We start from the raw sequence: 14,115 nt of genomic DNA, 5'->3' as shown, positions 1-14,115 counted from the left end.
AGGGCTGCACTCACAGTGCCACCTACGAGCCGACCATCACGCTCCTGTCCCAGTTCGCACCGCTGCTTACGCTGCCCGTGTGCGATCCGACCCAGAGTTGCGCCTTCCCCATGAACGTCATTGCGCTGCTGCCCTACATGCTGTTGCACTACGAGGACGCCAACGAGATCTGCATACGCAGCGCCGAGAACATTGCCCAGGTCTCCACGGAGCTGGGAGCCAAGCTCGAGAACCTGGGCACCGTGATGTTGCTCTACAGCCGCAAGACCTTCTGCAAGGAGTCCTTCCAGTGGACAAAGTGCGTGGTGAAGTATCTGCACGACACGTACGCCCACATGGGTCTCCACATGGTGGCCTTCCTCATCGAGGTGCTGGAGAAGGGGCCGCAGCAGGTGCAGGTGCCCGTCTTGAATGTCATCCACTGCATGCTGCACTACGTCGACCTGTCGGCCCCGCAGGCCCAGACCATCAACGCGGATCTCTTGCGCGCCATTGGAAAGTACTTGGATGTGAGTCGAGCCTGTCGAAAACTATTCACCCACGAGCTGAAATTTAATGGTATTGTTATTGTTATTGTTGTATGTTTAATCCCAGACGGTCAACTGGAAGGACTCGCTGAAGATCCTCAAGCTGATCGTGACGCGCAGCTCCTCGCTGCAGGTGGCGCCGCCCAGCGACGGCAGCAGCGCCGGCTTATCGTTCTCCTTCTACGGAGCATATCCGGACTCGGATATGTTCTGTAAAAAGGAACTGGCCGGTCGCACCATGGAGTTCACCTTCGACGTCTCGCAAACGCCGCTCATCGGGCGCCGCATCTTGCTCAAGAACGAGGAGTCCGCCCCGACCGGAGCTGCATCCACCACGGGCAGCTCTTCGCTGAACTCCACCCTGACCAATGCCACAGCGGTGACGGTGGCGCCCAGTGCCCAGCTGCAGGCCAATGCACAGTTGCAGCAGCAACGCGCCCAATCGAATGTGGCGGCCATTGCCGCGGCGGCAGCTGCCCAGCATCAGCAGCAGCATGCGATCGGAGCCGGCAGCAGCCTTGTAGGCACACCGAACTCGCCACGGCGCAGTGCGAGCCTATCGCCGGCGGATACCGTGCCCTTGAGTGGATGGAAACGTCCCTGGATGTCGCAGTGTCGCGTGCGTGAGTGTCTGGTCAACCTGCTGACTACCTGTGGGCAGCGTGTCGGCCTGCCCAAGTCGCCATCGGTAAGTGATTGCTTCGACGGGAGCTGGAGCTGCTTCAGCATTCGGCTGCTGCTTGTACATAGCCAGGTGCATGCCTTAGGCTCCCCTAGAGCTATCCTAATCCCCCCTCTCTAATCTACTCTACTCAACTCAACTCAACTCTCTGATGTGGCCTTCATGCATATGCGATTATTTATTTCTAACTCTTTTTCTTTCATGTAAAACAAAATCAAAAAAACAAAAATCAAAATCCAAAACCAAACAAAAAACAAAACCAATTAACACGCCATTATCATCATTAACAAATCAATCCAAATCGATACCAAATCGAAACATACTCGTACTCAATCCTAGGACGATTTCATAAACTCAATTTGCTCAAAGGTAAAGGACACGTTTCTCTGTGCCGCGACTTGTTTTGTTTTGCTTTTCTGTGTATTAAATGTAGGATTAGATCGCATGTCCGTAGATCGCATCTCGCAAGCAATGATTCGTTCGTTTCTTTCTCTACTCTCTGCCTGCCTGCCGTCTGTGTTTCATTTCCATACATTCCAACACGAACCGAACTGCCATTCGCTTGACCGTTATATCCCCATTACCATTACCATTTTCATTTCCCATTTCCACTTCCATGTTGTGCATGTGTTTTGTATCAAACTTTACCTTTCGTTTCGTTTCGTTTACTCTGTTTATCGTTTATCTGGGAACACATTTAGTCGTTAAGCACGTCACTACTAACCGGATCGATTGCGACCAGACAAAGCGTAAGCTTTATCTTATCTTAACACTATACTCGTACAACTCTACTATATTATAATCCCTGAATGTTGAGAGCTCCTGCATTGCCCAGAGTCTTACTAATCTCTGCCCCATCCACTGTCCCACAGGTCATATTCAGCCAGTCGTCGGATCTGATGGAGCGGCAGTCGTCGGCCGCCTCTTCCACCGAGGAGACCTCGGGTCCCCAGGGCGATCTGAGCAGCGGTTCACGTCGCGACGATGGCCAGCCCGACTTCACCGTCTTCAAGGACTTTGACTTCCTCGAGTACGAGGACAGCATTGCCGGCGAGTCCACGGACAACTTCAACTGGGGCGTGCGTCGTCATCAGTTGTTCGAGGGCGATGAGGATCGTCTGAATTGCGGCAGTGGCATCGGCGGCTCCATCAAGGGAGGCCATTCCTCCGCCCTGGAGGACAGCTTCAGTGACAAGACGCCGATACTGAGCAAGCGCAAACGCCAGACTGCGGACGATTCCTCTGATGAAGAAGCCGAATCCGAGTCCCCTCTGGATGAGGATCATCGCCAGTCGTTCCTGAAGTCCGGCTACAGTGCTGTGCCGCCCACATCCCTTAGTCTGCGTGAGAGGCGGCGTCGCAACTCGGTCTCGCGGAGCGACACCAGCGGTTCCAGTGCCGGGGATCTGGGCGATATTACGCCATGCAACGCCTCGCCGCATTTGCCGGGCATCATAAGATTCGGTGCCGCTATTCGGGATGAGGCGGAGGAGAACTGGCGGCGACAGTTGCAGGCCATGCTGGTGAACCAGCCCTCGGCTCACACCTCGGAGCTGCTGCAGCAGCTCAACAGGCTGGTCAAGGAGATCACCTTCAAGACGATTAGCATTTCGAAGGAGGCAAAGAAGTTCTTCACTGGCATTGGCTCCCAGCTGGGCAATCGGATCTCCCTATTCACCGACCTACTGAGCTCTCGGGCTGATCCGCCACAGGTGTGGTGCAGCGAGCTGCAAGCGACTACTCCAAAGCTGTTCGAGACGCTGCGCTTTAATGTGCTGGAAGTGCAAGAGCATTTGGAGACATTCTTCGACCGCAAGGACCAGGTCTTGGAGGTAAAGTGATGTTCGCATGTTTGCCATCAGAGACATTTTCATATGTAATCGTATATTCCAGTGCCTGGACGCGGTGAAGACCAGTTGCAAGCTGTCGCTCTTCAACGAGTCCGATGTGGCCGCTTCCGGCTTGGAGCTACCCAGCTGCTCCAGCATAGCGTACATGCCATTTGACCCAGCCTCCACCGAGGTGGTCCTGGACCTGGGACGCTCTTTGTACAAGCTTATGTTCCAGCTGCTTCTGCTTATTGAATCGAATCACAAGATATCCTCGAATGTGGTTAACCATTTCCGCATCAACGAAGACGTAAGTGGACGAAGAGACCAGCTGAAGATCAGTCTAACATAATCCATAAACCATTGCAGATGCATGACATATCCGACCTCTATGCTCTGGTTCGCGATGCCTTGGTGCGTTGCACCAGCGAAGCCGAACTGGATTGCCTGGAATCTTCAACTTCCACAGAGGGCGAGCACACGCCGACACCGTCGCCAGGCTTGCCCATGACTCAGGAAGAATTCGAGTCGTCTCTGCACGAGCACATCGATCTGCAGCGCTGGCCCAGCGCCATTGCCCATGTGCGTCAGTATCGACGGGTGTCGACGCTGGTCGCTGCCGGTGATCAGAACCTGACCCTGTGTAGCTACAGTAACCTGGACAGTCGAATGAAATGCGATGAGATGTCCGTAATACTGAATGCATATGCGCATGGCATCATGAAGGACCGCACAGGTATGCCCAGAAATAAAAAAAAAAAAAAACCAACTCCATGATCCACTCTAACATGCTTTCTCTCCTTCCCCTTCAGCAGAAGCCTTCATCGTGTCCAAATCGGATTCGGAACTGTTCGAGGTGTATGCTATCCTCTCCGAGAACTTGTATCACGTATCCAGCGCCCTGACCAACATGGAGATCAGCATGAAGAGCTACTCGGCAAGCAGCGCCTCCGGCAATCTGCATCGCAGCGAACAGGACATTGTGACAAATCTTTAAATACGATTATACGTAGTTAATAAGTGAATAGCATATCTAAGCTACTTTTATATACCGTAACGTAAGCAGCATTGTAGACACTACAATGTGGGTAAGCGATCATTATTATTGTGTGCGATCAAATGTGTTTTAGGTACGATCTAAATATTTATCAATTACAGAGCGCAATCCATCATTTACTCTCCCAAAACAAGAACATGATAATTAATCTTAGCTTTTGGCAGTCGTCGTCAACTGACTACTGTTTTGCTCGTAACCCAAAAACATTTATTAATAAGTAAGTATTTACACACAACACATTCCAATTCCCGCAACTATGCAAATAGATTTTTGAGCGCGTTTCGCTGCTGTCGGTTGTACTCAGCCAAGAGCTGCTTGGCGACATTCAGTTCATTTAGGATCTGCTTGTTGTCCGGCAGGAGAGCGTGGGCACTCTTCAGATCGTTGATGGCCTCCTCGTAGTTGCGCAAGGCGCGATGTGCCTGGCCCCGTCTGTAGAAGGCTTTGCTACATTTGGGATCTAGTCGAATGGCCTCGGAGCAGTCGTATTTGGCACCCGCATAGTTCCCCAGCTTAAGATCGACAGCGGCCGAGTTAATGCTGTTGACCGTGAAGAAGGCTTCAAGTTTCCTCATAATCGCATCGTCGGAGGTCTTTTTAACATTTCTCAGTGGCTGCCAGCCGAACTGGTTGCTCAGGTAATGATAGTAACGATTGGCCTTGCGGTATTTGGCACGAGCTTCGTGATAACGACCCAGCTGATAAAAGTGATTGCCCGATTGGCGAACGCCCGTGAGCAGATCCACCGCTTCATCCGACTGCAAGGGGAGGCATCATAGATGATAAATCCAATGATCACTCCAGTTATTTTCCATACTCACTGTGCATTTGTCGGACTTGCCCGTCCAGTCCATTGGGTAGGGCGGGAGCTTGTCTGGGGTCTCGTCGCTGCACTCAATGCCCCAGTCCTCCCCTGGCGCAAGCTCACCGCAGTTCCTTATCACAATCTCCGCCGTCGGGTCTCCCTCATCGGTGCAGTTCAGTTCCATTTCGGCTACAATTCCCAGGCCGCGCAGAACGCGGCCCACAACCACATTGATGCCGTTCAGATTCTCGCATCCCACGGCCGTCACGAAGAACTGTGAGTTGTTGGTGTTAGGCGAGCCATAGTTGGCCATGCTCACCACCCCCTCCTCGTTGTGCTGCGGCGGAAGATTCATCGCAACATTGTTAGTGTGATTAAGACTTTCTTAAAATTCATTGTTTGCCACCCACCGTCAGCTGAAAGTTTTCGTCCTCGAACACGGGCCCATAGATGCTGTCGCCGCTGGTGCCATCGTTCTTTACCACATCCCCGCTCTGCGCAGCGAACACCCGCTTGATTCTGTGAAATCGGCTGCCCCTGTAGTGCAACGGCTGTCCAAGCTGCCCGATGCCGCACTCTCCCGTACACAGGGCCCGGAAATTTTCCGCTGTCTTTGGCACAACATCCTTGCGCAGCTCAATTACCAAGCGTCCCGCTGTGACATATGGAAAAATGGGGTTGGCATGGTGATGTCCTGAATGGGCAGCCCAATATCCACTCACCATTTTCCTGCCCAATATCAATGTCCATGAACACAATAGGATTTGTTGCCCTGACAGGTTGCAGCAGTTTCCGACCATCCATGTTTGTGCTCCCCGGCGGGCAATTCAACTAAAGGAAAAGCTGTGCTTTCACTTAATTTATTAATTAGTTATTAAATAATTCTAGAATAAACGCGAATTGAAATTAAACTTTTTTTGATTGTTTACATACATTTTAGTGTGGCAGCAACTTTATGACCGTTTCAGGGAGGCGAGCTTTGTCAGATACGGTATATTTCGGTATATTTTTAAGGGTCAGTCACTAACCATACAGTATATAGATATGCCAGTTCATACAACGAAAGTGGCGCAGCGTACGTTCCCAGGTCTTCGGCCTTGGGTCGATCGCGTTCGGCTGTGGGTATGACCGCGTTCGGCTCATGACGTGACACGAGCAGACGGACAGCAAGCATGCATGTGTGGACGTATTTAGCAGCCGAAACCGATTTTGCTTGAGATTTTAGTTTACGTGTATATGTGTGTGTGCCATGTATTCTCACATACTGTGCTTGTGTGGGCTCTACAATTTTTGGCCGCTTGAACCGAAATTGGCTTTTATTCCCGTACTCAAAAAGAGTTAAGGGGTATTTTGTATTTGTGGTAAAAGTGGATGTGTGTAACGCAGATAAGGAAAAGTTTCCGACCCCATAAAGTATATATATTCATGATCAGCATCAATAGCCGAGTCGATATAGCCATGTCTGTCTGTCCGTCTGAAGTCTGTCCGTCTTGTTTGTCGCCTGGATCTCAGAGACTGAAAACGCAGTATCGTAGAGAATGACCATGTCGGATCATAATTATAGCCAGATAAAGAAATTAATTTTCAGTTACTTTTTCGATATAATTTCTCTCATTTTCTGTCTCCACTTTCCACCGCTCAAATGGCAGAAAACCGTTTAATTCAAATCTGAGATACCAGGCGCACAGAAATCAGCAGAAGGTCGCTGCTTTTTTAAATTCTCGTTTTTTCTTGTTTCTCTTTGTATTTCGTTGCTCTCTCTTTTCGCTCTAATTTTTCTCATTTTCTGCCTCCCCTTTCCATCGCTCAAATGGCAGAAAACCGTTTAATTCAAATCTGCGATACCAGGCGCACAGAAATCAGCAGAAGGTCGCTGCTTTTTTAAATTATCGTTTTTTCTTGTTTCCTTTCTCTTTTTCTTTTCGTTGATCCATTCGTTGATGGCAGAAAACCGTTAAATTCAAATCTGAGATACCAGGCGCACAGAAATCAGCAGAAGGTCGCTGCTTTTTTAAATTCTCGTTTTTTCTTGTTTCTCTTTGTATTTCGTTGCTCTCTCTTTTCGCTCTAATTTTTCTCATTTTCTGCCTCCCCTTTCCATCGCTCAAATGGCAGAAAACCGTTTAATTCAAATCTGAGATAACAGGCACACAGAAATCAGCAGAAGGTCGCTGCTTTTTTAAACTATCGTTTTTTCTTGTTTCTCTTTGTATTTCGTTGATCTCTCTTTTCTTTCTTCTTCTTTTTCTCATTTTCTGCCTCCCCTTTCCATCGCTCAAATGGCAGAAAACCGTTTAATTCAAATCTGAGATAACAGGCACACAGAAATCAGCAGAAGGTCGCTGCTTTTTTAAATTCTCGTTTTTTCTTTTTTCTCTTTGTCTATTTCGTTGATCCATCGTTGATGGCAGAAAACCGTTAAATTCAAATCTGAGATACCAGGCGCACAGAAATCAGCAGAAGGTCGCTGCTTTTTTAAATTCTCGTTTTTTCTTGTTTCTCTTTGTATTTCGTTGCTCTCTCTTTTCGCTCTAATTTTTCTCATTTTCTGCCTCCCCTTTCCATCGCTCAAATGGCAGAAAACCGTTTAATTCAAATCTGAGATAACAGGCACACAGAAATCAGCAGAAGGTCGCTGCTTTTTTAAATTCTCGTTTTTTCTTGTTTCTCTTTGTATTTCGTTGCTCTCTCTTTTCGCTCTAAATTTTCTCATTTTCTGCCTTCCCTTTCCACCGCTCAAATGGCAGAAAACCGTTTAATTCAAATCTGAGATACCAGGCGCACAGAAATCAGCAGAAGGTCGCTGCTTTTTTAAACTATCGTTTTTTCTTGTTTCTCTTTGTATTTCGTTGATCTCTCTTTTCTTTCTTCTATTTCTTATTTTCTGCCTCCATTTTCCACCGCTCAAATGACAGAAAACCGTTTAATTCAAATCTGAGATACCAGGCGCACAGAAATCAGCAGAAGGTCGCTGCTTTTTTAAATTATCGTTTTTTCTTGTTTCTCTTTGTATTTCGTTGATCTCTCTTTTCTTTCTTCTTTTTCTTATTTTCTGCCTCCATTTTCCACCGCTCAAATGACAGAAAACCGTTTAATTCAAATCTGAGATACCAGGCGCACAGAAATCAGCAGAAGGTCGCTGCTTTTTTAAACTATCGTTTTTTCTTGTTTCTCTTTGTATTTCGTTGATCTCTCTTTTCTTTCTTCTATTTCTTATTTTCTGCCTCCATTTTCCACCGCTCAAATGACAGAAAACCGTTTAATTCAAATCTGAGATACCAGGCGCACAGAAATCAGCAGAAGGTCGCTGCTTTTTTTAATTCTCGTTTTTTCGTGTTTCTCTTTGTATTTCGTTGATCCATCGTTGATGGCAGAAAACCGTTAAATTCAAATCTGAGATACCAGGCGCACAGAAATCAGCAGAAGGTCGATGCTTTTTTAAATTCTCGTTTTTTCTTGTTTCTCTTTGTATTTCGTTGCTCTCTCTTTTCGCTCTAATTTTTCTCATTTTCTGCCTCCCCTTTCCATCGCTCAAATGGCAGAAAACCGTTTAATTCAAATCTGAGATAACAGGCACACAGAAATCAGCAGAAGGTCGCTGCTTTTTTAAATTCTCGTTTTTTCTTGTTTCTCTTTGTATTTCGTTGCTCTCTCTTTTCGCTCTAATTTTTCTCATTTTCTGCCTCCCCTTTCCATCGCTCAAATGGCAGAAAACCGTTTAATTCAAATCTGAGATACCAGGCGCACAGAAATCAGCAGAAGGTCGCTGGTTTTTTAAAATTTCGTTTTTTCTTGTTTCTCTTTGTATTTCGTTGCTCTCTCCTTTTCGCTCTAATTTGTCTCATTTTCTGCCTCCCCTTTCCATCGCTCAAATGGCAGAAAACCGTTTAATTCAAATCTGAGATACCAGGCGCACAGAAATCGGCAGAAGGTCGCTGGTTTTTAAAATTTCGTTTTTTCTTGTTTCTCTTTGTATTTCGTTGCTCCCTCTTTTCGCTCTAATTTTTCTCATTTTCTGCCTCCACTTTCCACCGCTCAAATGGCAGAAAACCGTTAAATTCAAATCTGAGATACCAGGCGCACAGAAATCAGCAGAAGGTCGCTGCTTTTTTTAATTCTCGTTTTTTCGTGTTTCTCTTTGTTTTTCGTTGCTCTCTCTTTTCTTTCTTCTTTTTCTCATTTTCTGCCTCCACTTTCCACCGTTCAAATGGCAGAAAACCGTTAAATTAAAATCTGAGATACCAGGCGCACAGAAATCAGCAGAAGGTCGCTGCTTTTTTAAACTATCGTTTTTTCTTGTTTCTCTTTGTATTTCGTTGATCTCTCTTTTCTTTCTTCTTCTTTTTCTCATTTTCTGCCTCCACTTTCCACCGCTCAAATGGCAGAAAACCGTTAAATTCAAATCTGAGATACCAGGCGCACAGAAATCAGCAGAAGGTCGCTGCTTTTTTAAATTCTCGTTTTTTCGTGTTTCTCTTTGTATTTCGTTGCTCTCTCTTTTCGCTCTAATTTTTCTCATTTTCTGCCTCCCCTTTCCATCGCTCAAATGGCAGAAAACCGTTTAATTCAAATCTGAGATACCAGGCGCACAGAAATCAGCAGAAGGTCGCTGCTTTTTTAAATTCTCGTTTTTTCTTGTTTCTCTTTGTATTTCGTTGATCCATCGTTGATGGCAGAAAACCGTTAAATTCAAATCTGAGATACCAGGCGCACAGAAATCGAGCAGAAGGTCGCTGGTTTTTAAAATTTCGTTTTTTCTTGTTTCTCTTTGTATTTCGTTGCTCTCTCTTTTCGCTCTAAAATTTCTCATTTTCTGCCTCCCCTTTCCATCGCTCAAATGGCAGAAAACCGTTTAATTCAAATCTGAGATACCAGGCGCACAGAAATCGACAGAAGGTCGCTGCTTTTTTAAACTATCGTTTTTTCTTGTTTCTCTTTGTATTTCGTTGATCTCTCTTTTCTTTCTTCTTTTTCTCATTTTCTGCCTCCACTTTCCACCGCTCAAATGGCAGAAAACCGTTTAATTCAAATCTGACATACCAGGCGCACAGAAATCAGCAGAAGGTCGCTGCTTTTTTAAATTATCGTTTTTTCTTGTTTCTCTTTGTATTTCGTTGATCCATCGCTCAAATGGCAGAAAACCGTTTAATTCAAATCTGAGATACCAGGCGCACAGAAATCAGCAGAAGGTCGATGCTTTTTTAAATTCTCGTTTTTTCTTGTTTCTCTTTGTATTTCGTTGCTCTCTCTTTTCGCTCTAATTTTTCTCATTTTCTGCCTCCCCTTTCCATCGCTCAAATGGCAGAAAACCGTTTAATTCAAATCTGAGATACCAGGCGCACAGAAATCGACAGAAGGTCGCTGGTTTTTTAAATTCTCGTTTTTTCTTGTTTCTCTTTGTATTTCGTTGCTCCCTCTTTTCGCTCTAATTTTTCTCATTTTCTGCCTCCACTTTCCACCGCTCAAATGGCAGAAAACCGTTAAATTCAAATCTGAGATACCAGGCGCACAGAAATCAGCAGAAGGTCGCTGCTTTTTTTAATTCTCGTTTTTTCGTGTTTCTCTTTGTTTTTCGTTGCTCTCTCTTTTCTTTCTTCTTTTTCTCATTTTCTGCCTCCACTTTCCATCGCTCAAATGGCAGAAAACCGTTTAATTCAAATCTGAGATACCAGGCGCACAGAAATCGACAGAAGGTCGCTGGTTTTTAAAATTTCGTTTTTTCTTGTTTCTCTTTGTATTTCGTTGCTCTCTCTTTTCGCTCTAATTTTTCTCATTTTCTGCCTCCCCTTTCCATCGCTCAAATGGCAGAAAACCGTTTAATTCAAATCTGAGATACCAGGCGCACAGAAATCGACAGAAGGTCGCTGGTTTTTAAAATTTCGTTTTTTCTTGTTTCTCTTTGTATTTCGTTGCTCCCTCTTTTCGCTCTAATTTTTCTCATTTTCTGCCTCCACTTTCCACCGCTCAAATGGCAGAAAACCGTTTAATTCAAATCTGAGATAACAGGCACACAGAAATCAGCAGAAGGTCGCTGCTTTTTTAAATTCTCGTTTTTTCTTGTTTCTCTTTGTATTTCGTTGATCCATCGTTGATGGCAGAAAACCGTTAAATTCAAATCTGAGATACCAGGCGCACAGAAATCAGCAGAAGGTCGCTGCTTTTTTAAATTCTCGTTTTTTCTTGTTTCTCTTTGTATTTCGTTGCTCTCTCTTTTCGCTCTAATTTTTTCTCATTTTCTGCCTCCCCTTTCCATCGCTCAAATGGCAGAAAACCGTTTAATTCAAATCTGAGATAACAGGCACACAGAAATCAGCAGAAGGTCGCTGCTTTTTTAAATTCTCGTTTTTTCTTGTTTCTCTTTGTATTTCGTTGCTCTCTCTTTTCGCTCTAATTTTTCTCATTTTCTGCCTCCCCTTTCCATCGCTCAAATGGCAGAAAACCGTTTAATTCAAATCTGAGATACCAGGCGCACAGAAATCAGCAGAAGGTCGCTGCTTTTTTAAATTATCGTTTTTTCTTGTTTCTCTTTGTATTTCGTTGATCTCTCTTTTCTTTCTTCTTTTTTCTTATTTTCTGCCTCCACTTTACACCGCTCATATGGCAGAAAACCGTTTAATTCAAATCTGAGATAACAGGCACACAGAAATCAGCAGAAGGTCGCTGCGTTTTTAAATTTTGGTTTTTTTTGTTTCTCTTTGTATTTCGTTGCTCTCTCTTTTCGCTCTAAATTTTCTCATTTTCTGCCTTCCCTTTCCACCGCTCAAATGGCAGAAAACCGTTTAATTCAAATCTGAGATACCAGGCGCACAGAAATCAGCAGAAGGTCGCTGCTTTTTTAAACTATCGTTTTTTCTTGTTTCTCTTTGTATTTCGTTGATCTCTCTTTTCTTTCTTCTATTTCTTATTTTCTGCCTCCACTTTCCACCGCTCAAATGACAGAAAACCGTTTAATTCAAATCTGAGATACCAGGCGCACAGAAATCAGCAGAAGGTCGCTGCTTTTTTAAATTATCGTTTTTTCTTGTTTCTCTTTGTATTTCGTTGATCTCTCTTTTCTTTCTTCTATTTCTTATTTTCTGCCTCCATTTTCCACCGCTCAAATGGCAGAAAACCGTTTAATTCAAATCTGAGATACCAGGCGCACAGAAATCAGCAGAAGGTCGCTGCTTTTTTAAATTCTCGTTTTTTCTTGTTTCTCTTTGTATTTCGTTGCTCTCTCTTTTCTTTCTTCTTTTTCTTATTTTCTGCCTCCATTTTCCACCGCTCAAATGACAGAAAACCGTTTAATTCAAATCTGAGATACCAGGCGCACAGAAATCAGCAGAAGGTCGCTGCTTTTTTTAATTCTCGTTTTTTCGTGTTTCTCTTTGTATTTCGTTGATCCATCGTTGATGGCAGAAAACCGTTAAATTCAAATCTGAGATACCAGGCGCACAGAAATCAGCAGAAGGTCGATGCTTTTTTAAATTCTCGTTTTTTCTTGTTTCTCTTTGTATTTCGTTGCTCTCTCTTTTCGCTCTAATTTTTCTCATTTTCTGCCTCCCCTTTCCATCGCTCAAATGGCAGAAAACCGTTTAATTCAAATCTGAGATAACAGGCACACAGAAATCAGCAGAAGGTCGCTGCTTTTTTAAATTCTCGTTTTTTCTTGTTTCTCTTTGTATTTCGTTGCTCTCTCTTTTCGCTCTAATTTTTCTCATTTTCTGCCTCCCCTTTCCATCGCTCAAATGGCAGAAAACCGTTTAATTCAAATCTGAGATACCAGGCGCACAGAAATCGACAGAAGGTCGCTGGTTTTTAAAATTTCGTTTTTTCTTGTTTCTCTTTGTATTTCGTTGCTCTCTCTTTTCGCTCTAATTTGTCTCATTTTCTGCCTCCCCTTTCCATCGCTCAAATGGCAGAAAACCGTTTAATTCAAATCTGAGATACCAGGCGCACAGAAATCGACAGAAGGTCGCTGGTTTTTAAAATTTCGTTTTTTCTTGTTTCTCTTTGTATTTCGTTGCTCCCTCTTTTCGCTCTAATTTTTCTCATTTTCTGCCTCCACTTTCCACCGCTCAAATGGCAGAAAACCGTTAAATTCAAATCTGAGATACCAGGCGCACAGAAATCAGCAGAAGGTCGCTGCTTTTTTTAATTCTCGTTTTTTCGTGTTTCTCTTTGTTTTTCGTTGCTCTCTCTTTTCTTTCTTCTTTTTCTCATTTTCTGCCTCCACTTTCCACCGTTCAAATGGCAGAAAACCGTTAAATTAAAATCTGAGATACCAGGCGCACAGAAATCAGCAGAAGGTCGCTGCTTTTTTAAACTATCGTTTTTTCTTGTTTCTCTTTGTATTTCGTTGATCTCTCTTTTCTTTCTTCTTCTTTTTCTCATTTTCTGCCTCCACTTTCCACCGCTCAAATGGCAGAAAACCGTTAAATTCAAATCTGAGATACCAGGCGCACAGAAATCAGCAGAAGGTCGCTGCTTTTTTAAATTCTCGTTTTTTCGTGTTTCTCTTTGTATTTCGTTGCTCTCTCTTTTCGCTCTAATTTTTCTCATTTTCTGCCTCCCCTTTCCATCGCTCAAATGGCAGAAAACCGTTTAATTCAAATCTGAGATACCAGGCGCACAGAAATCGACAGAAGGTCGCTGGTTTTTTAAATTCTCGTTTTTTCTTGTTTCTCTTTGTATTTCGTTGATCCATCGTTGATGGCAGAAAACCGTTAAATTCAAATCTGAGATACCAGGCGCACAGAAATCGACAGAAGGTCGCTGGTTTTTAAAATTTCGTTTTTTCTTGTTTCTCTTTGTATTTCGTTGCTCTCTCTTTTCGCTCTAAAATGTCTCATTTTCTGCCTCCCCTTTCCATCGCTCAAATGGCAGAAAACCGTTTAATTCAAATCTGAGATACCAGGCGCACAGAAATCGACAGAAGGTCGCTGCTTTTTTAAACTATCGTTTTTTCTTGTTTCTCTTTGTATTTCGTTGATCTCTCTTTTCTTTCTTCTTTTTCTCATTTTCTGCCTCCACTTTCCACCGCTCAAATGGCAGAAAACCGTTTAATTCAAATCTGACATACCAGGCGCACAGAAATCAGCAGAAGGTCGCTGCTTTTTTAAATTATCGTTTTTTCTTGTTTCTCTTTGTATTTCGTTGATCCATCGCTCAAATGGCAGAAAACCGTTTAATTCAAATCTGAGATACCAGGCGCACAGAAATCGACAGAAGGTCGC

The 14,115-nt window shown here is 44.2% G+C and overlaps 2 protein-coding genes across 15 annotated transcripts in view; one reads left to right on the top strand and one right to left on the bottom strand.

Moving 5' to 3' along the window:
- Nucleotides 1-4,223, top strand: part of LOC111081445 (protein furry) — a 48,169-nt gene extending 43,946 nt beyond the window's left edge. For 3 of the 14 annotated variants that reach the window (XM_041592613.1, XM_041592604.1, XM_041592608.1), the window contains 8 exons: nt 3-509; nt 595-1,215; nt 1,549-1,578; nt 1,911-1,958; nt 2,082-3,041; nt 3,103-3,348; nt 3,408-3,774; nt 3,851-4,223. In XM_041592613.1, the coding sequence (XP_041448547.1) occupies nt 3-509; nt 595-1,215; nt 1,549-1,578; nt 1,911-1,958; nt 2,082-3,041; nt 3,103-3,348; nt 3,408-3,774; nt 3,851-4,035 (2,964 nt within the window). In that variant the 3' untranslated portion in view covers nt 4,036-4,223. The remainder of the gene's footprint in view (nt 1-2; nt 510-594; nt 1,216-1,548; nt 1,579-1,910; nt 1,959-2,081; nt 3,042-3,102; nt 3,349-3,407; nt 3,775-3,850) is intronic. The other 11 variants (XM_041592615.1, XM_041592609.1, XM_041592612.1 and 8 more) reach the window with 6 other exon arrangements.
- Nucleotides 4,224-4,239: 16 nt separating this feature from the next.
- On the bottom strand, nt 4,240-5,838 carry LOC111081447 (peptidyl-prolyl cis-trans isomerase D). The gene is made up of 4 exons (XM_022377512.2): nt 5,623-5,838; nt 5,311-5,555; nt 4,917-5,237; nt 4,240-4,853 (listed from the first exon to the last, which is right to left on the bottom strand). The coding sequence occupies exons 1-4, from the start codon at nt 5,702-5,704 to the stop codon at nt 4,350-4,352; spliced, it is 1,152 nt and encodes a 383-aa protein (XP_022233204.2). The 5' UTR covers nt 5,705-5,838; the 3' UTR covers nt 4,240-4,349.
- Nucleotides 5,839-14,115: the final 8,277 nt, after the last annotated feature.

This window comes from Drosophila obscura, unplaced genomic scaffold (assembly GCF_018151105.1).
Source record: "Drosophila obscura isolate BZ-5 IFL unplaced genomic scaffold, ASM1815110v1 contig_181, whole genome shotgun sequence".
NCBI lineage: Eukaryota > Metazoa > Arthropoda > Insecta > Diptera > Drosophilidae > Drosophila > Drosophila obscura.
This window is presented reverse-complemented; position numbering and strand designations above follow the sequence as displayed.

Excerpts from the sequence above, each read along its gene's own strand:
- LOC111081447 (XM_022377512.2), bottom strand. The coding sequence starts at position 5,704 with ATGGATGGTCGGAAACTGCTGCAACCTGTCAGGGCAACAAATCCTATT. Across the intron at positions 5,556-5,622 it reads TGATATTGGGCAGGAAAATG|CGGGACGCTTGGTAATTGAG; the intron begins GTGAGTGGATAT and ends CATATGTCACAG. Across the intron at positions 4,854-4,916 it reads GCAAGTCCGACAAATGCACA|TCGGATGAAGCGGTGGATCT; the intron begins GTGAGTATGGAA and ends CTCCCCTTGCAG.